Source organism: Lobosporangium transversale (assembly GCF_002105155.1).
Source record: "Lobosporangium transversale strain NRRL 3116 chromosome Unknown BCR41scaffold_53, whole genome shotgun sequence".
Lineage (NCBI taxonomy): Eukaryota > Fungi > Mortierellomycota > Mortierellomycetes > Mortierellales > Mortierellaceae > Lobosporangium > Lobosporangium transversale.
Genome location: NW_019029031.1, coordinates 125,776 through 153,175, shown reverse-complemented (window position 1 = coordinate 153,175; position 27,400 = coordinate 125,776). Strand labels below are relative to the sequence as shown.

The 27,400-nt window shown below is 41.0% G+C and overlaps 8 protein-coding genes across 8 annotated transcripts; 2 read left to right on the top strand and 6 right to left on the bottom strand.

The window, feature by feature from the left end:
- Nucleotides 1-1,605: 1,605 nt before the first annotated feature.
- On the bottom strand, nt 1,606-3,606 carry BCR41DRAFT_312624 (hypothetical protein; the record flags this gene model as incomplete). The annotated part of the gene is made up of 5 exons (XM_022021095.1): nt 1,606-2,028; nt 2,162-2,205; nt 2,355-2,711; nt 2,873-3,031; nt 3,324-3,606. 5 exons carry the CDS (start codon nt 3,604-3,606, stop codon nt 1,606-1,608), a joined length of 1,266 nt encoding a protein of 421 aa, XP_021876856.1.
- Nucleotides 3,607-4,636: 1,030 nt separating this feature from the next.
- BCR41DRAFT_425684 (hypothetical protein) lies at nt 4,637-8,530 on the bottom strand. The gene is made up of 3 exons (XM_022030614.1): nt 7,703-8,530; nt 6,911-7,469; nt 4,637-6,811 (listed from the first exon to the last, which is right to left on the bottom strand). The coding sequence occupies exons 1-3, from the start codon at nt 8,271-8,273 to the stop codon at nt 4,741-4,743; spliced, it is 3,201 nt and encodes a 1,066-aa protein (XP_021876855.1). The 5' UTR covers nt 8,274-8,530; the 3' UTR covers nt 4,637-4,740.
- A 494-nt stretch (nt 8,531-9,024) lies between these two features.
- Nucleotides 9,025-10,459, bottom strand: BCR41DRAFT_378998 (hydroxyacylglutathione hydrolase; the record flags this gene model as incomplete). The annotated part of the gene is made up of 4 exons (XM_022027187.1): nt 9,025-9,112; nt 9,291-9,552; nt 9,660-10,034; nt 10,429-10,459. The coding sequence occupies 4 exons, from the start codon at nt 10,457-10,459 to the stop codon at nt 9,025-9,027; spliced, it is 756 nt and encodes a 251-aa protein (XP_021876854.1).
- A 583-nt stretch (nt 10,460-11,042) lies between these two features.
- BCR41DRAFT_327927 (P-loop containing nucleoside triphosphate hydrolase protein) lies at nt 11,043-12,390 on the bottom strand. The gene is made up of 2 exons (XM_022021680.1): nt 12,144-12,390; nt 11,043-12,041 (listed from the first exon to the last, which is right to left on the bottom strand). Exons 1-2 carry the CDS (start codon nt 12,283-12,285, stop codon nt 11,110-11,112), a joined length of 1,074 nt encoding a protein of 357 aa, XP_021876853.1. The 5' UTR covers nt 12,286-12,390; the 3' UTR covers nt 11,043-11,109.
- An 88-nt stretch (nt 12,391-12,478) lies between these two features.
- Nucleotides 12,479-13,743, top strand: BCR41DRAFT_389755 (dynactin, subunit p25). Its single transcript, XM_022028156.1, has 5 exons — nt 12,479-12,587; nt 12,703-12,771; nt 12,949-13,088; nt 13,212-13,326; nt 13,449-13,743. Exons 1-5 carry the CDS (start codon nt 12,540-12,542, stop codon nt 13,647-13,649), a joined length of 573 nt encoding a protein of 190 aa, XP_021876852.1. The 5' UTR covers nt 12,479-12,539; the 3' UTR covers nt 13,650-13,743.
- Nucleotides 13,744-20,310: 6,567 nt separating this feature from the next.
- Nucleotides 20,311-22,119, bottom strand: BCR41DRAFT_374659 (hypothetical protein; the record flags this gene model as incomplete). Its single annotated transcript, XM_022026888.1, is given in 6 exon segments — nt 20,311-20,352; nt 20,372-20,704; nt 20,820-20,846; nt 21,344-21,615; nt 21,720-21,769; nt 21,884-22,119. 6 exon segments carry the CDS (start codon nt 22,117-22,119, stop codon nt 20,311-20,313), a joined length of 960 nt encoding a protein of 319 aa, XP_021876851.1.
- Nucleotides 22,120-22,810: 691 nt separating this feature from the next.
- On the top strand, nt 22,811-24,019 carry BCR41DRAFT_362149 (translation factor sui1). The gene is made up of 3 exons (XM_022025679.1): nt 22,811-22,969; nt 23,109-23,165; nt 23,624-24,019. The coding sequence occupies exons 1-3, from the start codon at nt 22,939-22,941 to the stop codon at nt 23,869-23,871; spliced, it is 336 nt and encodes a 111-aa protein (XP_021876850.1). The 5' UTR covers nt 22,811-22,938; the 3' UTR covers nt 23,872-24,019.
- A 411-nt stretch (nt 24,020-24,430) lies between these two features.
- Nucleotides 24,431-26,350, bottom strand: BCR41DRAFT_389753 (hypothetical protein). The gene is made up of 2 exons (XM_022028155.1): nt 25,890-26,350; nt 24,431-25,256 (listed from the first exon to the last, which is right to left on the bottom strand). The coding sequence occupies exons 1-2, from the start codon at nt 26,178-26,180 to the stop codon at nt 24,558-24,560; spliced, it is 990 nt and encodes a 329-aa protein (XP_021876849.1). The 5' UTR covers nt 26,181-26,350; the 3' UTR covers nt 24,431-24,557.
- Nucleotides 26,351-27,400: the final 1,050 nt, after the last annotated feature.

Below are 27,400 nucleotides of genomic sequence, written 5' to 3'. Positions count from 1 at the left end.
TGACTGTACGACTGTGGGATGCAGAGTCAGCCAAGTGCCTAGCTGTTATCCCATTCATAGGGGGAGTTGTCTTTGCTCTTTCATGGAATATTACTGAAGAAGGTTGCTTCCTAGTGACAGGATGTGGGGCTGGCTCTGTTCGAATGTGGCAGATCACCAAAGAGGAGGATGGCCAGTGTAACGTCCGCTTGAAGTGGAACACAAAGCAAACAGGACTTTATGCTGGCAATACAAGAATTCAAGGTGTTTCTGGCTTGAGTGAAATGAATAGAAGGCTTTTGGAACAATATGGAGCTGTCGATGATACAACACAATGCTCGGTCTCCCAAGAAGCAAGTCATGAGAAAACAGCGAGATCAGTGGCAACCGAGTTTAAGATACCGGAAAGTAAGACTTTGGACACTAACTTAAGGAATAACGATTCCAAAGCAGTACAATTAATCGCTAAAAGCGAAGCAACTAAAGGACACCAGTTCATTTGCAGCAAGTGCAGTGAATGTAACGAGTGTGAAGTTGCACATTTTATTTTAAGTGGATCTTACGATAGCACTGGTCAGCATTGTAAAGAGAACATTCATCCCGATCTAGTAGAAGAGCAAGACGAATAATTGGCAAGAGTGAAGCAACCAAACTGAAATAAATTCGTTTGTAGTAGTTGTAGTGGTTGTAGCGAGTGTGAAGTTGTGTATTTTATTCCAAGCGACTCTTGCAATAATATCGATAGTACCATTCAACATTATGAGGAGAACATGCATGTTGACCTACTGGAATGCAAGCACCACACCCTTCCATCCTTTTTTTTCTCTCTCTTTTTCTTTTTATCATTATTTTTATTTTACTTACAATCAAAGTACGATCAACATCAAGGGAGGTTTGTTATTTTCTAGTTGTCTAATCTTTATCAAAGACACAAACATGCCGGAATAGATGCTATGCACTCTGGCATGGATCAGATAATCAAAAAGGCACTTTCAGGATGAGAATGTGATTGTTCTAGGGTCTAGCTGTAGACGATTGCTGCAGAATTATTGATAGATATCTAAAGGCGGTCTGTATCTCTGAATGATTAGATTCTTCATAATGCTTATAGCATGGCAAACATACAACTGTAAGCTGTCCATGATGCCTCCAACTCTCAATTAAAGTAGTTCTTTTGAAAAAGGATCGGATAGGAAGTAAAGAAGGAAAGTTGTTCTAAATAGGTCTCGAAGGTTTGCTTTTTTTCGTCTCTGAACGACTTTTTAAACGCAAATGATTGATTGTAAGTAGGAAAAATAAAAAAAAAAAATAAAAAAAAAATAAAGAATGCAAAGATATTGATTATATTGTATTTCTTTGCTCTTCCTGAATCTGCATGGAATCTATGTATTTTTGAAAGTTTTTCTTTTTTCCAGTTTTTTTTATGGATTCAGAAAACGTCTTTTTTTTTTTTTCTTTTTCTTTTTTTTTCTTTTCTTTTTGTTCTTTTTCTTAGGCGTTGATATATTGCTGTCATTGGTTTTATCGCCTATCTGTCTTTTGTCTTCATCTTGCACTCTGCTCCTTCTTTTTGTTCTACTCTTTCTCTACTCTTCCTCCTTCATTACAACCATATTACCACCGTGTTCAAAAGCTCGTTGGTGTTACTTCCTCTGCTACTGGTGGTTCCTCCTGTTTATTCAATTCCGTTGCTGTTGATGTTGATGAAGGAGCAGGATTAAAATTAGGATCAGGCATGGAAGAGGAAGTCGAAGTTGTCGTCGAAGCTGTTGTAGTCGTAGCAGTATTAGTGGTAGAAGAAGGCTTAGCATCGTTGCCTTTGATAAGATAGCGCATAATATCCGATAGACTGACGATTCCCTTCAGTTTGTTCCCACTATCCACGACAATCAGTCGGTGTACTTGTGATTTACGGATGGTCCCAAAGATCGATGATAAGCTATCGTTCAAGGTACAAGTATGGACTCCTGCAAAATCCTCTGGTCGTCGAAGTAATGCCTCTGCCACACACAAATCTAAATCGCGATATACTCCTGCCTTGACCAATGTCTACTCATATTTGTATGATATTAGGGTGATGCAAAAGAAAGAAATAAAATTACGTTGAGTTGGAGAAGGAGTGATGATAGATATTGATGAGCCCATTGTTGACTACGAAGCAAATAAATAAATGTTCAATTACACATACCATCACATCAACTGTCTCAAAGACATTTAACACGACGCCTAAGGTTGGAAGAATTAGGAAAAAAAATCTTTTTTTAGGATTATATTCCCACGACTGATAATAATAATAAAAAATAACCCTACTTCCGAAATAGTGGAATGTTCCCCACAATTATTTTACATTCTGCGTTCTTCCTTCTTTTTCTTACCATCTTCATCAACAATGGGGACTGAGGAGATCCTCCGCTTCACAAACATATCAATGACCGACATCACTGGACTCGAAAGATCAGCCACTGCCAAATCAGTATAGATCCCAATTTTGAGTTCTGAAAGAGGTTGTCTTAATGTCTTTTCATCCTGATAGTTCATGGCAATGAATTTGAGGATCCTGTACTGTGTCAACACTGATACGATCATCTCTTCTCCTGTCTCTGAGTCCACATCCACAAGGGGTAATCGATGTGCACGCGATTCAACAAGCAATTGACATGCGTCGTACAATGACTGCAATGGATGGAGTGAAAAGAGTTCAGGTGGTGGGACTCCAATAAGTTTTTCGACATCTTTGGTGTAGTTTTTTTTTTAAGAGCATATAAAAAAGAAGGGAAAAAAAAAAAAAAAAAAAAAGGAGTTAGACCAGTTAGTATGACATCTAGGACCCAAAAGATACCCCCTTGTATCTCTCTCTGTTGAGAATCATCGATTGTATAATCAGAATGTATACCTCGCAATTGTGATATCTGGAATTGATCCATTTCCCGAATGGCGGCAGAATAAGACGAGTGCGAATAATAAAACTGGATAAGGTTAATGAAATCCGTTGCTGTCAGCATTCCTGCAAACTTGCGCTTGGTCGAATCCCATAATGGTGCTGATACAATATCTAGGGAGAAAATATAAATCAAAAACCATAGATGTTGAGCACAAACAAAATAAAAAAAAGAAAAGAAAAGAAAGAAAATAAATGCTCGCATGTGGTACAAGATCAGGAATAAAAAAAAAAAAAAAAAAAAAAAAAACTAAAAAAAGAAGATCAAAAAAAGGCTCTATGCTGAAGAGTCCTTCATAGTCTATGGTTTCCTCTTCTACCCCTGATCACTCTCAAAAAAAAAAAAAAAAAAAAAAAAGAAAAAAATAAGCTTATTAATAATTGTCCATAACAAAGAGATGCCTACTATATTGCATCAAGACTGAAAGCGCCTTCTTGACCAGTAATGTGGTATCCAGGACAATTTGACGATAACTGACAGGCAAAACATCGTATGCTGAATGTTGTTTCAAGAATGATTCCATCGCCGCCTGTGGCTGTGGCTGTGTGCCTTGAAGAGTCTCCGTGTCCTTTTTTTTACGCCATGCTGAATAAGACGCCACAGGATCCAGACTTTCTGTAGCAGGTGGTGGTGATGGTTGTGATGATAATTCGGCTATATTTGCATTGTCATTGGCATTGGCATTCATATTTTCGGATATTATTGTTGATGGTTGGATATGGGTGTCTTGGTTGTTGATGATATTGTTATTACTATTGTTCAAAGCACTTGTCAGGGTAGAGGATGGCTGTGTAGATGGAGTCATATGTGTCGCTATTGTTGTTGTTGCTGCTGTTGTAGGCGTGGATGAGGATACATCGGGGGTATGCGAGGCAGATGCTGATAGGGCATTGGATGGGGAGAATGATGTCAAGGGCTGGGTAGTAAAGTCTGGGGACTCTTGATGGCCGAAATAATCAGCTGGGGCTGTTGCAACGCGGTCCTGAGGAATGGTCGAGCCATTGTCGGAGTTTGACTGTATCTGTTGCTGCTGTTGTTGTTGTTGCATATCATCAAAGGTACTATTGGAGATAATGACCGGTGTGCCTACATTGGACTTTGCAGTATCATTCACATTTGCACTTGTAGTTGTGTTTGGATTGTCTACTGTGTCTGTTGGCTCTGAAGAGGCTAAAGCATCGTCCCTGTTGGTCTGACCCTCTATAAAGTCACTCATTTTTTATCATGCACTGCACTGTTTACTCGAATAAGAAAAAGAAAATAAGAATGAGAATGAGAATGAGAATGAGAATGAATGAGAGAGAAGAGAGTGCAATGAATGAGAATGGAGAGGTTTGTTCGTGATTAGAGTATTGTCAATTGACAATTGCGAATTGAATTTTAGAGTGCAAAGGAATGTAAAAAGCAAAAAAAAAAAAAAAAAAAAAAGTTGCCAATTACAATTTTATATTTTTTTTGCTCTTTTTGTCTTTTTTGCCCAACAAAGGTGACTGCGGTCAGTGGGAAACAATTCACACAACCAAAGCTTCACATACATATGCACATGTGCAACAACAGCATGTGGACAAACAGACACGTTTTATTGCTGCATGATAACATCAGTGCAATCAATGCAATGCATTGCATATCACTTTCCTTTTCTTTGATGTCTGAGCGTACATGTTAGCATGTATAGAGCATGTAGCATGTAGCGTGTGTATTTCTTTTGAATGAATTCTGACTAGCGACTACAAGTTTAATTTATTCTATTCAAAGCACCGTTTACGGCAACATAAATACTGACTTCTACTACTACTACTACAACAATAACAACTACTCCTTACTACCACTTTCGCGCCTTGGCCTCCTCTTGTCGTCGAACCAAATAATTTAATCTCTCCCAAACTTCCTCCAACTTCATCCGTCGATCCATCAACTGTAAATGTTTACCCACCAACGGATTCTCCCTCGCAAACTTCTCCATCGCCTCTTGACCCGTCTTCACCCCTAACCGACTATCAATCATCCTCGGCAACTGGAACACAAACTCATTCATCAGCTCCACCTGAATAAACATCACACTCGTATACGCCAATTTCTCCGATACCATCGCCAAAAACGCTTCCGGACATTGGGTCTTGTTCTTGGAACTCTTACACGTCTTGGACTTCAATGCCGAGAGTCGATACTTCAGAACCAATGCTCGATCTCGTAATGAAAGCGCCTCACGTGCTTTATTGAGTAACTTTGGATTAAAATGAGGTCGCATCACCGCCTCTAATTCATCCTCAAGCTCCTGTAAATGTGAATGCGAATGTGAATGCTCCTGTTTCTCTTCAGAGGAAGATGATCCCTTATCCTTCTCACCTTCATGATCCTCAGAATGCTGATCTTCTCCTAGAGATTCTGAATCGCTATCACCGAAAAGTCGTTGTCCCTCCAAATGTGAATGTGGATTCGACTCTCGTAACTTTGCAATTTCTTCTCGACGTTGAGTCCGTTTAGCCTCCTCTCGATCAAACTCAATCACATAGTTGATGGCCTTTCGAAGCTTCTTTGTCCCGACTGTCGTCTTGATCTTCCCCAACGCTTCCTCACACATCTCCAATTCCTTCTGCAACAAAACAATAGAACGCTTGACGCCCTCAGTCCATTCTCCATCCGAACACTCGACTTCATACTTGAATGGCTTGATCGTATTCTCCACTTGATCCGCAGTGGCTTGACTACGGCTACTCAAAATCTCGTGTGTCATCGTCTTGATCGTCTCTGCTGCATCTGGGTGATGGTTAAAAGGTTCAGCCTCCGCAAGTTGTTCCATCGTCCTCGTCAAAATATCCACCACACGCTGAGTAGTCTGACGACCCACCCCGGATTTCGTCAACGCAGATGAAGCCAGTTCTAATTTCAAATCCCAATAAAGGCGATCCCCCTCTGCCAAGGAATCCAACTGTGAAAGCTCATGGATCCGAGGATCTGCCCAATATCTTTGAGCACAGATATCAAGCATCCGTTGTTCCAACATGTGGCGGATCTCCAATCGAACCTGAGGTTTCCCAAAGGCCCGAGAGAAATCCTTGAACCGATGCTTCAACTTGTCAACAGACTCTGCCACATAAGATTCAGCACTCATCTTCTGATCATTGTATTCGACCTTGAATTGATAGCGAGTCTCATCCAATTCTCTCTGAACAGCCTTGATGATCGATCCTAAATTCGAACCCATATTCTCCTCCAACACATCCATCAGTTTCCGACGTAATGTTCCTGTACCAACAGCTATGCCCCGTTGACTGAACTGATAAGCACTTCTGAAATAAGCATCCTCTGTCTTTATCACTGCCTGTGTCATATTATCCTTGTTATTACCCCCCGGTGGTTTACAGACAACACCAATGTAGCCCAGGTGAAGGGGATAATCCTGGTTTCTGAGAATAGCCACGCCTCGTTCTGGTTCCACCAAATCCATCTTGGTGATTACACCAATAGTTCGTAAGCCCAATGGATCCACTTTACGACTACTCCTCAGGGCCTCAGAATTAGCCAAGTCCACGTCTGCAGCACAGACAGCCAAAATGATGTTGGGTTGTTGAATATATTTCTCACAGAGTTCAGAGATCTTTTCCTTGAGTGTCAGAGGTTGGTTTTTGGAGGTGATCTGAATGTATCCGGGCAAGTCGATCAAGGTTAAATCTGGAACGTTGGGGGAATAGATCCGGAGTTCGATCGGTTTAGAGGAGACACATTCAGATTCTGGAACAGCCATGTTGAGATCCTTGAGAGTCTGTTGAACCCGCTTAAAGTCGTGTACTTTTCCTAATCCCAATGAGGGGAACTCTCCGTACTCTTCCATTGTATGAGGTGTATGGATAAGTGTCAACTCGATAGGTCTTCGTGTCACCATGTTTGAGCCCCTAATGAACAAAATAAAAAATAGAAAATAGAAAAGTGTCAAAGAACAATTCACATTGTGACGAAAATAAAATAAAATAAAACAAAAAAAAAAACCATACTTGGGCAAAAACTCATGTCCAACAATGGCTTCTAGGACAGAGCTCTTTCCAGAGCTTTGGCTGCCAATGACGACAATGCTTGGTAACTTGAGGGTATCATTATGATCGATCGAGTTTAGGATATTTCGGATCTCAATCAATTTCTTTGTCAACAACATAAAGTCACCATCATGGGGTGGGATTCCTGTTGAAAGAGGTTTATCCTGCTGTTGCTGTCCTTCATCCTTTGATTTGGCCAATCCAAGAGCGGCAGCAGCAGCAGCAGCTCCGCCTGGGTCTCCATCATTGTTATTGTTATTGTTGTTGTTGCTGTTATTATTATTATTATAGTTGCCACCTGTGGATGATTGACGGATGAAATGTGCTCCCTCTTGCATCTCTGCATCCATAGATCGACCCTCATCCTCCAATGCTGATCCTCGGAAAAAGGGTTGTAAAAACTCTGGTAAGGATAATTCTGGCAGGCGAACCTCATTCATGGTTGATTTCACAGAAGTGACTAGATCCCGAACGTCAGTTGCTAAACCCATAGCCCAATCTGTGCCTTTGTTCGAAAGCTCTACAAGTTCATTCATCCATGGAGCGAAAGAAATATTAGAAAAAAAAAAAAAAAAAGTTCAATTGTCATATTTCCCATAATTGTCACAATAACCACGATAACCACAATTGCACACAATGATGATAAACGTGGGATTAATAACTGATGGAATAGCTCAACAAATTACATTTATAGATTACAGCAACACACTGATATTCAATTCTTTTCTTTTTTTCTTTTTTCTTTTTATATACCTGTGACCTTGTATTGGGCGTAAGAGAGACTGGCCAAACCGGCAGTAAACGCGCCCATGGGTAATTTCAGAGCATGCATCACAAAACGAGGTGCTGCTGAGGCTGCAATCCCACGTCTGGCCATTAAATCATGACCCCGTCGGATCCGATAGGATTGCAATGCGGACTGACGACGAGGGATAGTGAACAGACCATTGGATGTTTTGATAAAAGGTCGTTGGGCGGTAGTAGTATTAAAATAATAACTATTGTTGGCCCCTGCCCTTGCTGCAGCTGCTGTTGATGATGATGAGGAAAAGGCGCGAGTAAGCATGCGGGATCCGGTTGCAACAGATAAAAACCTCATTTTATGACGATTGCTGTTGTTGCTGCTCAGTTGCTGGTGGACACCTGCTGGGTCTCGTTTTGATACTGTAGTAGAAGTAGTAGAAGTGGAAGTGGTAGCAGTGCGTGGAGCAGTTCTGAGGACGGTTGCAGTGGAGAGGAGTCGAGCTGGTTGAGTCCGTGAAGCGCGCAGTGTTGCCCTGCTAGACCGGACTACGGAAGCCTCGGCAAGCAACCTGGAGATCATTGTAATACAAAAGGATAATGAGAATTGAAATGAGGCTGATTAAGCCAAATGGAAAGAGGAGAAAGAAAATGTATATGAATGGAGGTGTGTCTATATGAAAGAATTACAAGTCTATCAAAGGGAGTAGAAAACAAATAAAAGCACAGACACACAAAGAGAGAGAGAAAAAGAGAACAGACGGGAAGAGAGTAAACGTCTTTTGAAAGGGGAGGAAAAGAACACTGTTTCCGTTGTTTTCGTTACAAACGTAGTTGTGTAATGCATCGAGAACATGCACTTGAATATGAGTTCAGTCCCAGTCCAGTAGTCCCAGTGTCCCAGTGGCAGTGGGTTCCTTCTGTCTTTGAAAGGAAATTTTTTTTTTTTGCATTGACCATCCCGCGCTGAGTGTTCTTCATCGGAAGATCATGTGATGGTCTCACTGAACAACATTCCTCTCCCTTCGGACCTTTCCTTGGCACTCAGCAGACCAACAGATTAACATGGAAAGAATAAAGGTTGTCATAATCATCTCCGAATATGGATATCCCGTAGATCCTCATAGAATATCATTACTCCTCCTTCCTCTCTTCCTTTCAATCTCTCTATCGATCTATCTGTTGAAGATATCGTTCACCCGTAATTTAAAATGTGTTTTCTTCATTTGGACACTACAAGTTATAGACTACAATCAGTTCAAATACGATGCTATAAAAAAATAAACATTGCAAAACTACAAGCACTTTCTCCTTTCTTTCTTTTGTTTCCTTGCTTATTTAAAGTTGTTCTTCATTTCACGAAGAACCTGCATGACATCGATAGGATCTGATTTGCCTGTAAAAGCTTGGAGTGAGGGTTCACTTTATAAACAAATAAAAAAAATAAATAAATAAATAAATAAATATAACCAAAGCGGATCAATTTTCTTGTTACCCCATTACATATACATAAGATTGGGTCCATAGCAAAAGCAAAAAACACAGGCGAATATTAAACGCAATTGAAAAGAAAAAAAAAGAAAGAAAAGAAAAGACTTACTTGACACGAAGGAATGGATTGCACAACAATTCTTCGCCAATCGTTCCAGGAACTGTCGTGGTCACATTTTCATTCATCATCCATTGAAGTTTCTGTGCAACATGTGGATTGTTGGGTTCAACATGTTGAGCGAACCGAAGATTGGCTTTGGTGTATTCATGACCACAATAGACCTTAGTCTCCACAGGAAGGGTCGCCAGAATATGAAGTAAACTGTTGTACATATCTGCTGCCGTACCCTCAAAGAAACGACCGCAACCACCTAAAGTGAAAAGCAAAACGGATTTCAATCAATTAAACTTTTTGCATAGTGGACATAAATTGTAAGAGGTATCCCTTTTTTCAAAAAGGAGAGAAATGAAGCCATACTCAAAAATAACGTGTCACCCGTAAAGACGGCTCGATCCGAATCATCCTTGACATAATAACTAACACTGCCCTTCGTATGACAATGAGTCCACAATGCCTGGACAACCAAGGATCCAATCTTGAACTCCTCTTTGTCCTTGACCACATAATTGATCTCGGGAATCCTTGCATCTGCTCCAAAGACTGCAAGTCCTGGTTTCTTGGAAATCAACTCCACGTTTCCTCCAGCATGATCCCAATGATGGTGTGTACAAAGAACCGAGGTCAATTTCGCTCCCAGATGTTGAAGGATATGCATCAGCTTCTGAGGCTCTACAGGATCGACCACCGCAGCCTCAGAGGTCTTTTCATCAAGAATGATGTAGGAGTAATTATCTAGCATGATTGATCATTGGTAAATGGAAATATACATATGGTATTAACAAAATTAATGCAAAGTTTTTTAGGAGGGGTTACTATTTTAGTCAAAAAGTTTGTTTTGTGCGCAAATGACGTTCTCATCAACTAATCAAACACGTCGAATGAGACATATATCAACAAGATTCTGTGCTTATTGTCCAGCTTATCCAGCTTATTCAGCTTATCCAGCTTATTCCCATCCAAGAAAGCTGCAGTAATGCTAAATGCCTCAAAGCTTACTAAACCTGATCCATTTACTTTTTTTTTTTTTTTTTTTTTTTCATTTTTAATATTTTTCACAACAATGTCCTCAATATCTAAAAGGGAAGAGCTTTTTTTTTTTTTTTTTTTTTTCCCTTTCTATTCTCACCTTCAAGAGCGGGGACAGGAATAACACGCATGTTGGGGTTTGTTGCAGCAGAAAAGTTTCTTAATGATCCAGGTGTTGAGGAATGACCAAAAGTCTTTTTAGAACGAGTTGAATGAACAGATGCAAGAGTTGAGAATGAGGGTGAGATGCAACGACTGTTATGAAGAACTGGTCTAGGGGAGTGAAGAAGACGCGTGGGAAAAGTGGCTGCTTGACGTTGAAATTGGAAGGACGAAGAAGAAGAAGAAGAAGAAGAACGTCGGAAGAGTTGAAGAAGAAAAGACGATTGATAAAGTTGAGGAGACATTCAAAAAAAAAAAAAAAGTGCGACAGAGAGAGGATAAAGAAAAGAAAAAATACGTGGGAGAGAGATAGTTTAAACTGTGTTAAAAAATGGAACCTTCTGATGATCTTTTTTTCTTTTGACATTGTCATCAATTGCATGCAGGTCAATCAAACGGGGTACGTTCCTCCAAACTAAATATGATTTGCACCCTTTGCTGCATTCCAACAGAGGAAAGGGCTCTCGTCCATTGATTCCTTCCTGCCAGAACAACGCACTGTCCAACCAGAATCCTTGGACACGTCGATATAGAGAACCCAAACAGATCATTTCTCGTGCTAGGTTTATTAGGATATACATGTATATATATATATTTTTAGATGATCACTCTGAGAAAACTAATCCACCAATGCTGTAGACACCAAGTTTCGATCTTCATCTAAATCTAATCGTAAATGTCTTCCTACATACAACCCTGACTCTGACTCTGAGGCTTCTACTCTACCCTTATGCTCGCTATGTTCATCATCATCATCCTTCTTGAACAGATTCTCACGCTTCAATCTCTCAAGATAAACCTCATACGCCGGCATAAACCTCGTCACAAAATCTCTCACCTGTTCCTCTGTCATCCCTGTCCCCCTCCGAGCCCACAGTTCCTGCTCTTGTTCTGCTCGCCATTTAAAGATCGTCTCCAACTTGGGCGCTGACAAATGAATAAACACATCCAGATAACTATACCATTCTCGTTCATAGGCCTTCAAAAATTCATTCACCATCTCAATTGAAGGATATGGATGCTTAGAAAGAAAAGAAGAACAAGGTTGGGAGGAAGAAGAATTACTATTGTGTTCCTGATAAATCTGTTGTAGTCTCAAGGGATCTCGAATGGATTTGAACCCCAAAGACCAACCCTCGAAGAGGATCACATCAAAGGGCGCTTCAGCATGAGACCATTGTTCCCTAGGAAGTTGATCCCCACGGCCAGAATGTAAAGCCTTGTCGTATGCTGGAATGGGAACTGATATAACGTTAGATGTCAACGTTCCTTGCTTTAATTGTTGCTGGTGTTGAGTTGTAGCAGGAGCAGCAGCATAAAATTGTCGATTCGCATCACAGAACGCCTGAAACGTGGACGCACCCAAATGAACATCATGTGTCCCTGGAAGTCCACGAAACTCAATCAGTTTGTTGTCTGGGTATCGCTGACTCAAAGCAGTCTGGTCTTTGTAGGGTAGATAGAGATCATCTGTCGAAAATGAAAAGACGCGTAGATTATGTGGAGTTCCTGAAAGTACTGACACCAACTTGTTTGTCATCGTCGTCTTTCCTAAGCAGAGGAGAGAGAGAAGAAAAGAAAAGAAAAAAGTTAGTACTGTTAAATTATGGAATCGTGCAAACAATCCAAATAAGAAAAGAACGAACCCCTTACCAATCCCCTGTGGACCTGACAAACCTACGAAAAGAGGTTTTGTTGTAGAATGTTCGACCCCAGGAGGAAACCGTCTCGGCAATGTCAAATGTCGCAGAATATGTTGGACTATCACTTGTGTCTTGTCTAAACGCGTACTCATGACGAAACGAGTTGCAATTGTACCAAGAGGAAAAGGAAAAGGTAATGTTTTATAAACTTGACATGCATTACTTTTTACATGGTTTCTCTTTTACTAAAGAGTGGCTTTTTGGCAGGAAGTGAAGAAGGAATGAAAAAATGAGTCCCAAAAAATAAGAGCATGCCTTTCTCTCTCTTTTTTTTTTTTTTTTTTTTGGTAATTGACTCGACGACGACTTCATCCAAATTGGACAAGCATTATTCCCCGCATTCACCATGGACCTTCCAATAATCAAATACAGCAAGTCAGAGTACATTGAAACGGTACACACTTTCATGTTGATTTCAGGAACCTCAATAAACAAGTCTGTAGTCAAAGTCAAAAATGGTGGACTCATTTCCCTTGCTTTTTCACAATTTCCCATTTCGACTTTTGTAGGACACGGGCAACAAAGTTTCACGCAAGTCTGTTATCTGCGGCAGTCAAAACATCATCCTTGGTGGTAAGGTGAGGAGCTTTCTTTATTTTTTTTTTTTTTTTCATTGAACTTCTTTTTCTCGCAAGTGCAAGTTGTGCGTTGATATCACACCCACAGTCACATGGATGCGCGTGCCAAAAAAAAAAAAAAGAAAAGTGATTTTTATATTATTATTACAATTACAATTTACAATTATCTTTTTGCAGACGATATTACAGACAGGAAGTGTGATTCGTGGTGATCTGAGGCGGACAGGTCCTGGTCAGGCTGTTGTCGTCTCTGTTGGTCGGTATTGCTTCTTATCACAGGGATGTGTCATTCGCCCACCTTGCAAGACGTACAAGGGGTAAAAAATAAAGGAATTTTAGGACTCTGGATTTTACATTCGATCTGGACACTGAGTCTTGTCACCAAATACTCACGACATTTCTTGTTAAAAAAAAAAAAAAAAAAAAAAAAAAAAAAACAGAGCATTTAGTTACTATCCTATGAAAATCGGTGATCATGTCACCATTGGTGAAGGTTCAATCGTTCAAGCAGCTTCCATCGGTTCATTTGTCAGCATCGGAAAGAACTGTGTCATTGTAAGCTTAGGGAAACAAAAAAAAAAAAAAAAAGACCCCATTTGGAAAAACTCCTTCTTGTGCTTCTTCATCTTTCTTACTCTTATTCTTATTCTTATTCTTATTCTTTTTTTTTTCCTAAGGGTAAATTTGCAATCATCAAAGAATGTTCTAGGATCGAGGACAATACAGTGATCCCTGCGAACGCTGTCGTCCCCTCATTCACCATTTACAGCGGATCGCCTGGAAGATTGGTAGATGAATTGCCCGAAAGCATTCAAGAGATCTTTGAAGCACGGACAAAGGATCGATATGCAAAATTCGTCCCAAGTACAGACGTATGAAATGTCTGAAGTAGGAAAAAATAAGAAAAATTATAAAAATTATAAAAAGGTAGAATAAAAATTAATTAATAAACATTACCTCGCGTCTTGTTCGAACCAAAAGTTTTTATCCCTCCAAACATGGTCCTTATTTAAGTATATAGGAGTAAAATCCTCAATTACCATATTACACACACACACACAAAAAAAAAGATAGGAATAAGATGTCTCGGCATGACAAATACGCGACTCTCAATTAGAACTGAGCTGATAAAGCAAGCAAGGCTTGGGCAACTACAGAACTGGATATCAGATAATAAGCTTATGGGTGTTATATTATTCAGCTTGGTTGACTTTTTTTTTTTTAATAAATTGAGAAGCTAATAACATCAGTCATGACGAAAATGAAGGTGCGTCCTCCTCACCCCACCGCTTTGTTTATATCCTTCAAAAGCTTTGAAAGCTCTTCAGTGATACTGCCAATTAAGTGACGAAAATACTATTGATTGACCATGTTTACACCATCAAAGGTAACCTACAATAGGCAATCTGTCACAATATTCTATTCTCTCTTGACATGAGGAACGGCCTCCAAGAATGCAGCCGGCTTTTCGCTTTACTTGCTTACAGCTAGGCTCTTGGACACGGCATTCCCATTTAGAAACACATTTTAATCACTCGGTTCATGAGCGATTACATCGGTCTTATAACATGACGCTTATAATATTTAGGAGATCCCAATCCTTCACATCATAACAATTTGATCGCGTGGTTTTAATATTGTAAAAAAAATGAAAAAATGAGGATATTTACTCTATATGATCTGTATGGACGTTCTCCTTAGAATACTGAACAGGACTATCGTAAGAACTACTTAGAATAAAATGCGCATGTTCACACTCGTTACATTCACTACATTTGCTGCAAATGAATTGGTATCCATTGGTTACGTCGCTCTTAACGATTAATGGCGATGCTTTGGGATCGTCCCTCTTCGGACCTGTATCCAAACTCTCTCTCTCCGTTCCTTCGGAGCTACATGTCGTAGATGTCTCTTTCTTGGCCTCATGGACTGGTTCTTGAAAAGTCGTACACTGCCCTATATCATCGATAGCCTTATGTTGCTCCAATACTTTCCGATTTACTTCACTCAAACCAACAACACCTCGAATGTTTGCTTCGGTAGCATTAAGAGCTGTTTTCCCCGTACTCCACCTCAATCGTGAGTGACATTGGCCTTCTTCGCTCTTGGTAATCTGCCATAGCCGAATAGAACCGTCCCTGTGTCCTGTCACCAGAGAGCTGCCTTTTTCGGAAACATTCCATGCAAAGGTGTCCACATCTTCACCTACAAATGGGAGATCAGCCAAGCACTGCCCTGACTCTGGATCCCATAGTTGTGCGCTCCTGTCTATGCTACATGAGGCAATGTACTGGCCATCACAAGAATAAGATATGTCTTTTATATAACTGGTGTGTCCTTCAAGCGTATGCAACATTGCCCCTGATTCAGTATCCACCACATACGGTGGCCCCTCTAGACTGCTGACAACCATCTGTCGACTGGATGGAGAAAACACGATCTCTGCTGGCCTATTTTCGAAGTTTGTTTCGTAACAAAGTTCTCCCGTTTCTGCGTCCCGTAGTTGCGCCTTTTTATCATCCTGGATAAATACTATCTTCTGACTGTCAGCTGAATAAACAAAATATGGCTTATGCAGCTCCATAGTTTCTAGATCATAATACAAAAACTCTACCGAGCTCACTGTCCAGACCCTGACTCTATTATTACCATAGGAAGCAACTTGGTGGCCACTAGGTGAAAATAACACAGATTCCACACTATTGCCACCCCCCGGAAGAGTGCGTATGAATTGTCCTGTTTGCGTACTCCACACACTGATATCTCCGTTTTTATGACCACAGATAATTTGCTGACTACTGGGTAAAAAATTAAAGTCCAGAACTTCAGCGCTTTGGCTTCGTCGCTCCAAGACGTGAATAGCTTGGCCTGAATGAGTATCCCAAATGTGGACACGTTTCTCATTGAAAGCTCCGCTGGAAGCAAGCAGGCGACCATCGGATGAAAACTTAATGTTGTTTGTGAACGTCCGCAAGACATGAATATGTTGCCCCGTCCAGCTATTCCTTATATGCACAGTACCGTCCCAGCTGCAGGATGCGACCTGTTGTCCATTTGGTGAGAAGCTTAATCGGGATATTGATTTTGTATGACTATGACCATATGAATCATGACTGGACTGCCAAAGCTGCGTGCTGCACAGACGTATCGTTCCATCTTCGCTGAATGACGCAATCTGATGGCTGTTGGGCGAATATTCTACACAGCTTATTAGCTCAGAGTGGCCATAAAATGTGTTAGTCAGCTGCCCGGATCGAGCGTCCCAAAGCCGCACCGAAAAGTCGAAAGCACAAGCTGCAATCTGTTCTCCATTTGGTGAGTATTTCAGGTCTTTGATCGAAGTTGAATAGCCTCTAAGAGCATGGATGACTTTCTCTGTTTTCATATTCCACTGGTATGCCATAGAAAAGTCGAATGACGCGGCGAATTTCCCGTCCGGAGAATATTGAACACCGAGGGCTTCGCTAGGGATACCAGGCTCCATGCCCCACTTCTTCTGACCAGATCTAGTATCCCACACTTCTAGCGAGGTAGCGCCATGGCCACGAGTGATGATTTCCTGACTGTCAGGCGAGTACAGGATTTGTTCAGGGGATTCATGACACTGGAGCTTTAGTATCAGCTTTCCTGATGCCGCATCCAATAGCTGTACTGCCACGCCTTGACTACCAATTGCAATCTGCTGCCCATCAGGTGAATAAACTACGCTTGTCGCCCTAGCATGTTCATTTATGTATTGCACCATGCCAGACCTAATATCCCAGACATACAATGACCCGCCCTTACGAGCAGAGGCGAGATGATCACCACTTGGTGAGTATGCTACATGGCCATCCAAGTTGTGAGCCAGTGCCCCTGATACTGTATTGAATACAGAAATCTTACAAGCAGAGGCGAGATGATCACCACTTGGTGAGTATGCTACACCATTAATGGTGCCTACATGGCCCTCCAAGTTGTGAACCAATGCCCCTGATACTGCATTGAATACAGAAATCGTACCCCTATTGCACCAGGTGGCGATGTATCGACTATCTGGGGAATAGATATAGTCGCATTCTCTGCCATTGGCCTCCAGAGTCATACGCTTATCCCATGTCATTGTGTCATAGATGCTAACATAGCTCTTGTCGGTATTTTGGTCGTACACTGCTGCAGCCAATGCCTTGCCATCAGGTGAATATGATCCTTTGAGCACACCTCCACTTTCATGAAGAAATGGCCATTCTCCAAACTGTACTCCTGCCATCTTTGCTCCACTAAAGTCTGCTTGACGAAGCCAGCAGCTACGAAAGTCGACCTTCCTTAAATCTGCCTCTTGTAGCTGAGCGCATTCAAATATACCATGACCGAGATCCGCTCCTGGGATCTGGACGCCTCGTAAGTCTGCTTCAATGAACGATTCCCCTGCTCGAACCAAGATTGTCATTGCATTAGCTGCTGCTACCCGCCACTTGCTATGGCTCTTCGAGAGCTCAACATACTCGTATAGCTGCTGCTTGAACTTCGCTTCGAGTCGGACACGATCAACAAGAAACTGGAGGATAGATGGCTCGTCTACAAAGCTTCTCCACACTAAAGGCGAGGTCTCATCTGGGCTGATTGAGTCATCCTCCTGCTCAACTACATTGCACTCTTCCGCCTCAAAACTGTACACAGAGCTGGTGCTCCCTCGACGACGAGACAGTGCCGCTGGCCCTTCTCTATCCCTCACAACCACACTCATCTCTTTTTGTGGCTCAAACATCGCTCGTACTACACAGTACTCCAGGATAGACCGATGCACAAACCGATACTGGTTGCCTGTACGGCTCAGAGGCGATGCTTCTCGAAGAAGGTACTTCCCACTCTCTCTGCTGAAATAGTCCTCTTTCCATGTACCATTGTGCTTCGATGGAGAGTACTCTACTACTGGATTGCCATCTTGGTGTTTGTAGATTGCAACTGCCAGCTCTGTCAAGTATTTGATCCCATTCTGCGCAAATCCTTCATCGCACAATATTCGGAACATCCTTCTATCCTCTAGCACTGATATCTCGCTTAGTCGCTTCTTGCCTCGTTCGAGCCACAACTCTACAAACTTGTCATATAATGTGATGCGCTTGATCTGTTTTTTATAGATATCTTGATTCGGGTCCACCATCCGTGGCAATACTTCTAGCGAGAGTGATAATATGAATGGGTTCTCCACAATCTCTCGTAAACTAGGAACCATCTTGAGCGCTCGCTGGTAGTCTTCCACACCCCAGAGTAGATCCACAGCAGCAACATATTGCTCGATGTAGCTGTCGATCTGTGCCTCAGAGAATGGCACAATCACAGCTTCATGAAACAACCCAACATCCGCTTGACGGTTGCGATCCATAGGCTGGAATCGATCTCGATAGTCTATCCCAAGGTACTCACTGCGACAACTGATCACCATCTGACACATCCACTCACCAGGTTTGTTGAGGCGGTTAGAAGCATACAGGTTGTTGGTCTGCATGACCTCATCATATCCATCGCAAATCAAGATAAATGACCGAGTCTTCTTCATTTCCTTGATCTGCACATCCGTAAAATCGTACATTCGTAGCTGTTTTGCGACCATATCCTTTGCAGGATTATCGATGGATGGTAGATTGATAAACAATGGGATCTGGTCACGTTTCCTTTGGTATACTTCCCATAGAGCGTGCTCTAGAGTGCGATTGAATGTCGACTTGCCTGCTCCTGATTCACCTTGGACTAGGAACACTTTCTGACCGCTATTCAGGAACTCTTTCGCTTTGTCCATCAGCAAGAACTTTTTGTCGTCACTTGCCTGGAGATTTGCTTTAGCATACTGTTGAATGTAAAAGTCCCGCTCATCTTTAATCTCCATCCGCTGTCGCTTGAGTAGGCGCAGGTTCTTCTCAACATCGGATTTGTTCTGTACACGCTCGAGCAAGGATGAAGATGTCGGTGAAAGCAGTGTGCCAATGAGGGGATACTGTATTGCTGGCTCGTTGATACTATCCTTGTACAGTTGCTGTTTGTTGGCATCTCCATCTGTTGCAAGCTTGCTCAGAAGTGACTCTGCAGCTACAAGTAAAAACACATGTAGAGCATATGGTTTGCTGTTAGTATCCTCACTTCTCATACTTTAACTGAAGATACATCACTATACCTGCTCACCTTTTAGGGCCTTTGATATCAAAGTCAGCTTCTTCAGTATTTTGATGACCCATTGTTTGATCTCCGCATGATCACCCCAATCCTTTTCATTCTTGTAGATCTCTCCGAGGAAATGAACAGCGTCCTTACGTGTCTCCGTGGTCCACTCTGTGCTGGCTGCAATCTGCCCTAACCGTAGACATATTCCCCATTGGAATGCAAGATCTCGTCGACAGGGCGCTTCACACACCAGAGTCTTGAACTTGATGAGCCCACCTGATTGGAGTAATTCATCAGCTCCACGGAGTGCTGGATACCATGCACTCTTGCGACTAAAAGCGAGTCCTTCTTCCATGCTCTGCTTGAATGCTTCTCCACTTGCATAAAGTGAGGTTGCACCGTTGTACATACCCAAACTTTTGTCTACAACATCACTCACAGGCGGAAGCCCTTTCTGCATGTTGGACAGTTCACCCATGAAGGCATTTAGATCCCAATCCTTAACTGCACCCACAATTCCAAACACTCCTCGAGCCACTGCTGATGTACGTCGAAGCATGGCTTGCATTGTTGTCTCATCGTCTGGGATATACAGTAGGGCTTGTGCAGCATAAGCTGCATGATACACTAGATGGGGATCTGAGCTACCTTTTAACTCCTTCAAATAGGCTGCTAACGGCTCATGGAGCTGTTCTCGCTTCAGACCTTTGGCTTGACTGCTGACCATAGCATCAAGCGTTTGTGAGACTGTTACACACAGCCGATAGATGTGAACACTAGACTGTCCATGAGTGCCTTGTAAGCGAGAACTGAGAGTGTTGAGGACATTGACCAGATCATCGGAGTCGAGGTATCCAAGAGGGGCACGCTGCATCAGCTGAGCCAACCCTTCGAGTAAATGAGTTTCAAGCATGACATTTTGGCTAATTCCATTGATCAAAGCCATGAGTAGTGCCCTATACTGCTCGTAACTGAGAACAGGAGCCAGCATCATGACTTCAGCAACAGTAGCCTCAGACTTGACATCATTTTGGGTGAACATTGTAATCACATCTGAAACCAGGTTGTGAAGTCGCTCTAGCTCATCTTGATCATTCGATGTGGATAAAGACCATTCTTGCTCTTGATTGCTGGGGTCTCTTTTAGGCATAGGGGCAGTAGGTAGCAAGTTAAGGCAATATGCAAGCTGCCGGGTATCATCCAAATAAATATCTGGACGAGGGAGATTGCAGTTAAAAACTACTTGAGCCACGTCATGATTGAATATTTCTTTTGGGATAGTTGCAAATCTGTGAGTTGTCGAGACCTTTGGTGTTTGAATAACCTTGCCAGCATTGATGATATTGGTGCTGACGCTGGCATTCCCTTGAATATTTTTGCTGGTGCTGTTACCATCTTTTTTTATGTTGAAGGTTTGATGATTTTTATGAGGGCTTTCAGAAACTGGATCGGGTTGTTGTACATGACCCCATTTGGCTACATACTTGTAACCTCTTTTCGAGTGAGCTGGATGACCAAGGTTGTCGAATAGTTCGCCGACATTGTTCAGAGTAGCAGCAATTGCCTTGCACAATGCTCTGTCTGTATTGTCAGTACCGCTTGCTGAGGCAGCGACGAGCGACTTTCGATCCGATTGATGTATCCGATAGAGAGTATTCTCAGCATCCAAACATATCTCTAAAGCGAGCACAGGATCCTTTGTCTTGTGTGCCTGCTCCAAGTAAATGGTAGCAAGGTCTAAGGCTTTCTGAGGCGGGAGTGGTCCTCGTCTAGGCGTACTCTGTAGCCATCTCATCTTTAGGAAAAAAAAAAAAAAAAAAAAAAAAAAAAAAAGATTGACAAAGTTATAGATAAGTGTCGTCTGATCTATAAAACAATCAATTAACAGCAATAGTGGAAGGAGAGCTTACAGTGGAATGCTTGAAAACAATGAAGATCTATTAATGGCCTAAGTATGGTAAAACAAGTCGAGTGAAAAAAAGAAAGAAAGAAAGGACCGAAGTTGATGGAAGAAGAAAAGAGAAGGCAGAATAGAAAAAAGAGATGGAGAGGCATAGTTTCACAAAACTGATTTGTGTAATATTAAATGTTGTTCATTCCTCGTATTCCTTGTCTGAGCATTCTCCTCTAAGCGTGCCACATCATCAGGCAAATATGATCCCCAGTAGAGTCCTTGCCAGAAAGCCGTGAACTGGATATATTTTTCAACATCCTATATACCAAAGTGATCTTCAAGCCGCCAGACGCTGTTTAGTTTATGAGCGCATGCTTCATCGCAATTCCCCTATGCTAGCAAACGGAAATGGTCCACAGCTTCCTTTTTTTTCTTTTTTGCTCACGTATGACAGTTCAGCATGGTAACATCAATCAATATCAACTAATGTTGCTAGCATTTCCACCAGATAAATGTTCTTTTTAAGAACACAGCACTAACGCCGCGATTAGGTTTCAATACATGAAGAACTTGGGTATTTCTCCAACAGAGTAGGAATGTGATGCTTGAAATCCTTAGATGCTCAGTGTTCCCATATTTATAGACAGACATAGTGTTACAATGAGCGTAAAGAACGACATAGTGTTTTGGTGGGCCTGCGAGTGGAAATGTGCTTGCTATGGGTGTCCAACATTTTGCTAATTTGTAACCGTTTTGGGCTTGATCTCTAGAACATCCACTGATGAATGGTACAGTTATACGTCGCGATTCAACTCAAGGCCAGAAGGCAAACAAAAAAGGCTTATTAGGCCAATCCTACCAATAAATAGTGAAATGGACGAAACCATATTTCATAAGTTAATCCTAGTTCATTTACCACTGCCAAACATGGGTCTTTGTTTATCGCATTCAATTACTTGATGAAAACTAAAAAAAAAAAAAAAAAAAAAAAAAAAAACATGCCCATTCCTGGTCACAGGGCTCCCACGATCCTTCCGGCACCATCACATGAGGCTCTGAGTTGGCTAGCTCTTATGTCACATCAAGTATCGGGTGCTTCGCGTATAAGGGTCTTGAACTTGGTGAGCTCGCCTGACTGGAGGAATGCAACGGCTCCAAAGAGTGCGCACTCCTGCGACTAAAAGCGAATCCATGTCCTGTCTAAACGTTTCTCCACTTGCGTAGAGTGAGGTTGCACCATTGTGCATACGCAAACTTTTGCCTACAACGTCAGTTGCAGACGGAAGTTCTTTCTGAATATTGGGCAGTTCATCCATGAAGGCAATGAGATTTCAATCTTTGAATGCACTCACTGCTCCAAGCTCCCCTCGAGCTGGGCGTAATTGGTAGGAACTTCACCTTATCTTTTTTTTCCTTTTTCATTTTTTTCATTTTTTTCTTTTTACGCTACTGTTGGCAAAGCAAAAAAGATTAATATTAGATTAGTGACATTTCATCGTCAAGCTAATCAGCTGGTAGGGATGTTGGAAGGAAACTTACATTAGTTCAAAAGATGGCAAAGCAGTCGAGCAACGCCAAAGCAAAGTATGTAGACAGAATAGAAGAAGGAGAAAAGGGGTAATTCGGCACTTCGCAGGTGGCGAAGGTGCTTTCGCCAAAAGCGAGCCACGTCAAACTACAGTATCATGAATGTGCCTTTTTGTACAGGCATGGTCTATCAATCACCGCGTGCAACATGTTCACCCTCTTGGTTCTTTTTTTTTTTTGTTCTTTTTTTTTTTCTTTTGTTTCAATAGTATATAACATATGGGAATCCAAAAAAAATACTAGAAACCCAATAAGGGTAGGTTGTGCTGCGGTTGTGCTGCGGTCAAAATGTTTGCCATTTTTGGCACTAATACACGTGATGATAAGATATTAAGGGTCAGATGTTTCATGACCTGAGGCTCCTCCAATATAAAAGAAAAGATGGGAGCTTCTTTTTATTCTCTCTTTTCATCATCCCCACATCACTTTCCTCCACTTTCTTTCTTTTAATTAAAAAAAAAGACTTGTTTGTTCAGCAACTCCATCTTTAATTTCTCTGAATTTATATATTAATTTTTTTTTTAAAAAAAAAACCACTACATTACCGCATGTCCGATATTCAAAACCTTCAAACCTACGGTATGAATCAATTCTATTTTAAAAAAGCACTCTGTGGACCCTGTCAAATACGCAGTTTTAAAAAACAACTTCTCCCCCAAGTTGACTAGTGACAAATGACTAATGACAAATGGGCAATCTTTACTTTATCTGTCAATAGATCCTTTTGCCGATCTTGGCGACTCTGGCGATACTACCGAACAAAGGGATTATATCCGTATGTCAATATTCTCTTATCTCTCGTTTTTTTTTTTTTCTTTTACTGCGGCCTCTTATCTATACCCTTTTTTGTTTCCCCTCTCCTCCTTTCTCTTTTCTCTTCAAACAATAAGCGATGGCTACTTTTTTTTTTTTCTTATACCTTCGTAACCAAGGGGAATCTTGACCCTGTCGCAATCGTATTCTTGTCTATAAACAATTGTCATAATGCACTGCCTTTTATTTCCTTTTTGTTTTATTCCCTCTAGTTCTTTCCTTCACTTTCTTTTCACCAATCGCATTCGTTTTTTTTTTCATTTTCTTTCATTGGAGTGGTACATGCATGATCTTTGGGGATTGGGTGAACTGATAAGAACTATACTATACAAAGGTAGTTTTTAAAAAAAAAAAAAAAAAAAAAAAGTATCAGTGTTGATGAACTAACATGTATATTTATATATGTATTTTATTCTTTAGATATTCGTATTCAACAACGTAACGGACGAAAGACCCTGACGACCATTCAGGGACTGCCCAAGACGTTTGACCAGAAGCGTATGCTCAAGATCTTCAAGAAAGACTTTGCATGCAACGGTACTCTTGTGGAGGATGAAGAGTTGGGTTCCGTCATTCAGCTCCAAGGCGATCAGCGTACCAAGGTCCACACTCTTTTAACCACTGAAGGTGGAATTAGCAAGAACCAGATCAAGATTCACGGTTTCTAAAAGAAAAGAAAAACCCTTTTTACTTTTTCTTTTTCTTACCCTTATTTCTTACTCCTTTCATTATAACCTCATAACAAGGCCATGGTGCTCTTTTGATTTTTAACAAAATCTTTTTTTACTTTTTTTCAGTACCTTTTTTTCAGTACCTTTTTTTTTTTTTTTTTTAATTTGTTAAACCCTTTGCAGTTCTTTTTTCGACACTATGTTTAACGTTTCATGTAGTTTCTTGAGCATGCAGAACGAATGTGCAATAAAACAACTACGGATATCAACTGTTAACATTTGGGCCTTTTCTTTTTTTATGAATATGTTTATTTAATGCTTGACAAGACAGATGGATGATGGCGTGATTGAAGCGATGATAAGCAAAGCAGTAACTGTTGAGGTATTTTTTTAAAAAGTTTTTAATATGCTCGCACGAGCCAAGTCAAGAGTGCTCATGTGCTGCTAAATTGGAACTTTGGACTAATACAGAATATTGCCTAGAATGGCAGCTAACCTGAAACCAATTAAGCATTCTTGGCAAAGACAAAGATTATTACCTTTTTTTTTATTTTTTATTTTATTTTTTAAATGACAGATGTGGAGAAAAGAAGAAAAAGGAAAAAAGGGGAGATCGGAAGTCTAATGAGGGAAGAAGGTCAGTGCCCCCCCCCACATTTCTGAACATCTTTATGATCTTCTCTCTAATGCGACACCCACGACTCGTCTGATTCTTGTGATCCAATGCTACCGATTTCAGCCTCGGTCCATTCAAAATCCTCTTCATCATCACGATCCACAGTGACTGATCGATCCTCTGAATCCGCAAACACGTCCCCGTTCATCCTTCCATGTCCGTGAACTGATGATCGATCCGAGGACGAGGATAGGTTCTCAAGTAGAGTCGAAGGATCTTCGAATGGATTAATGTTCTCATGATGGCTACTACTCAAGTCATGACGAAGAATTGCATTGGCAGCACGGGAGCTAACTCCAGACTGTGGTGCTGTTGTCTCTATTGCTGTCGTTGTTGATTCTGTAGCAGCTGAGGGGCTTGTATGATGATAATCAATACTTTCCTGGGAATCTGTAACATTGTAATTTTGGATCAAGGGTTCATGGCTAGCAAATGGGTTTTGATAAATCTCAGAGATAGTGGGAGGAGAGATATGTGGTTCCCGTTGACGAAGTGTTTTAGCAAGTTGTTCATCCTCATCCTCTTCCTCTTCTTCATCTCTACGTTCTCTAAGAACAAAAGACTCTCGCATTTCTCGTTCCAGACGTTCCTCATGCTCACGCATAGATCGCTGCAGATTCTCTTCACGCTCTCGCATAGCCCTTTCCTTCTCTGCAAGACGAGCCTCCTCTGCTTCAACCCTTTGTAGTCTTTGCATTAGATCATTCTAATTTGTTGTTAACAAGGAAGAAGCAGTGTTAACATTGTATGATTTGTATGTAGCAAAGGAGATTGATATTGCTTGTTTCACTCAAAAAAAGTCTTTCCAAATTTAGCTGGATGCTGTTCCGCTTTTGGGATTTTTTTTTTTTTCCTTTTTTCTTGCGCTCCACACAGGAAAATAAACTTGTGAGCAAAAGAGAGCCGAGAGGGTAAATATGACAAATATAAGCCCAATAACACCAATCTTTTTTAGCTCGTCATGAAGAGACTGGAGACAGAATCATATGTGGTACAGTCAACTAATGTCGGAAACATTACAACTATCGCTTTCTTTTTTTTTTTTTTTTTTTTTTTTTTTCCATTTTAGTAGTAGTCTCCAAGGCTTTTTCCTGCTTCTGGTTTGACTGATTGCACATTGAACATTGCATTGACGAAGAAAAAAAAAATAAAAAAAAAAAATAAAGGAAGGGGGCATTGCAATGAAAATAAATAAACAATGCATGACTGCATGCATGCAAATTCAATTCACATGCGTACATTTGCAAACAAAAAAAAAAAAAAAAGAATGTCTATGCATTGTAAAGACTTGAGCAATATAGAAAATAAAATAAAAAAGAAAGAAAAAAAACAAACTTACGTCAAGCTTCGATTTTTCATTCTCGTCGTCTTCAGGTTGGGGGATTCGTCGTTGTCGTAGTTCATAGTCGCCATGGATCGAGGTCGAGGAAGAGTAGAAATTATATCGGTCTTGGTCCTCCTCCTCCTGTTGTTGTTGTTGTCGCTGCTGTTGCCGGTGATTTTCTCGGAATCGTTCATAGTTAGTCGAGCTTGGTTGTTCAAAGAATTCTTCCTTGATGATCGTATAGATCACTACGCCAGTGACAACTACGCCAAAGACGCTTGCAACAATTATTCCGGGATGCACCATCCTTTTTCTCCTTTTTCTTTATGGGGGAAGAAGGAAAAGAAAAAAAGAATAATAATAATAATAAAAAGGCAGCAGTGATCACAGGAATGTGATTAGTATTGAAGAAGAAGAAAAAAAGTGGGCAAAGAAGAGTGAAAGGAGAAGGAAAGAAGAGAAAGAGAGAAAGAAAGAGAGAGTGGCGAAGAGAAAAAGAATCTCGCAATGCTTGGCAAAATGCATAAACTCATGTGTTCCAGTGACTTTGCATTGGTTTTTTTTACCGCAAGCTTAGGACATTTGGGGAACCTTAAATTCCTTCCCTTGCTTTGCAAATCTTACTTCTTTTATCCTTCATCGAAAATATCCAAACTTGGTACATACAAGCAAAGGGGGGTCTTGGGTATGTCCATCTAGAATGTCATGCTTGATGCCCTGATACCTTGATACCTTGATACCCTGATACCCTGACTTAAATGCCTCCCATCTAGATGCTGGCCCCTTGTCCTAACAACCCCCTCTGCGCTCTCGATCCGTCGTTGGATACACACAGGATCTTTGCACTCCATTTATCGAACCTTTTTCAACTTGCATCACCTCTCTTGTTCATGACGCATCAACTCATCGTAGAAATATCAAAAATTCATTCAAAGCGCTACTGAATGTGAGCACCTTGGGACTTTTATCAGTTGAAACAAAAAAAAAATTGAGGTCCATGCACGGCAATGACGGCCAAAGTCGTCAGAGCAGACACAAGAAAAAGAAGAATGACGGCAAAACGACGAACGTCTTAAGCAACAATAATACTGTCGCTGTCAACGTTAATCTAAACTTCCCCTAGACGAGAAGCACATCTACGTCTACGTATTCAAACAACCTAATAAACTTCTTTTCATTTTGTCGAGGTTGCTGAAAGAAAGGTCTATCCTAACTGATATATACAAGGACGCGCAAACTGATGATATAATAGGCGCCCTATTTACGTTTTCTACATCTTGGGGACTAGTCGAAGTTTTTTTTTAGGTTTTGTGGGGAACCTTTGTGTAGGAGAGAGGGAAGAAGAACCGATTGATTGACGCGTTGGGTCTTCCATCCCGATCCACGACAGTCCATTAAAATAAGGTTTACTGCTCTAAATCCATGTAAACGAATTAAAGTCAACTTCGAAAAAAAATAAAAAATAAAAAAAAAAAAGCTTTCAGTCAGCTATGATGCAAAGGTACCATCGATATCTTTAGCTCTTC